The following is a 901-nucleotide window of genomic DNA, read 5'->3' as shown; positions in this document are numbered from 1 at the left end:
TGTTTGTATGTATTTATATATGTATGTACATATAGTATAATTATGTGGATACACATTTCTTTTTTTTTTTTTAAAGATTTTATTTATTTATTTGAGAGAGAGAATGAGAGAGAGAGAGCACATGAGAGGGGTGAGGGTCAGAGGGAGAAGCAGACTCCCTGCTGAGCAGGGAGCCCGATGTGGGACTCGATCCCGGGACTCCAGGATCACGACCTGAGCCGAAGGCAGTCGCTTAACCAACTGAGCCACCCAGGCGCCCTGGATACACATTTCTATGTATCAGAAGTTAGCACAACTTAAACTTAGTAAATATTTAAAATAAAACTATTTTGGGTATCAGAAAAAGAAAGAAATACACTTTGTAAGGCTAGCGCTGCCGTCCCGATGGATCGGGACAAAGTAGATTGAAAACCTTCTGGGAAGGATTCATCATTGTACATGCTATTGAGAACATTTGTGATGCATGGGAAGAGGTCAAAATATCAACATGAACAGGAGTTTGGAAGAAGTTGATTCTAATCCTTCTGGATGACTTTGGGGGGTTCATGACTTCAGGGGAGGAAGCAACTACAGATGTGGTAGAAATAGCAAGAGAACAAGAATTAGAAGTGGAGCCTGAAGACGGGACTGAATTGCTGCAAGCTCATGATCAAACTTGAACGGATGAGGGTTGCCTCTTATGCATGAGCCAAGAAAGATTTTTTTTTTTTTTTTTTTGCAAGCCGGGCCTCAGGGGAGGTGTTTAATGAGCAGTGCGGACACTACACAGTCCGGTACAAAAGCACCAAACTCAGCTCTGAAGGAGAACACAAGAAAACACACCAGACTTGCCTGGAGAAGGGGCTGCCTTTCAGTTGGCTGGGGGAGGGGGAGGAATGTTCCCAGGGCCTTTGGAGGGCAG

General features: G+C 44.0%; 1 protein-coding gene across 1 annotated transcript in view; it reads right to left on the bottom strand.

Annotated features, from left to right (window-relative positions):
• Positions 1-729: 729 nt before the first annotated feature.
• The window catches only part of LOC110584155 (splicing factor 3A subunit 2-like), a 1,109-nt gene continuing 937 nt past the window's right edge, over positions 730-901 (bottom strand). The window contains 1 exon segment of the mRNA XM_021694183.1: positions 730-796. Coding sequence (XP_021549858.1) covers positions 730-796 — 67 coding nt within the window.

This window comes from Neomonachus schauinslandi, chromosome 2 (assembly GCF_002201575.2).
Source record: "Neomonachus schauinslandi chromosome 2, ASM220157v2, whole genome shotgun sequence".
Taxonomy (NCBI): Eukaryota; Metazoa; Chordata; class Mammalia; order Carnivora; family Phocidae; genus Neomonachus; species Neomonachus schauinslandi.
Note: the sequence above shows the minus strand (reverse complement) of the source record. Positions and strands in the feature narration are given on the sequence as shown.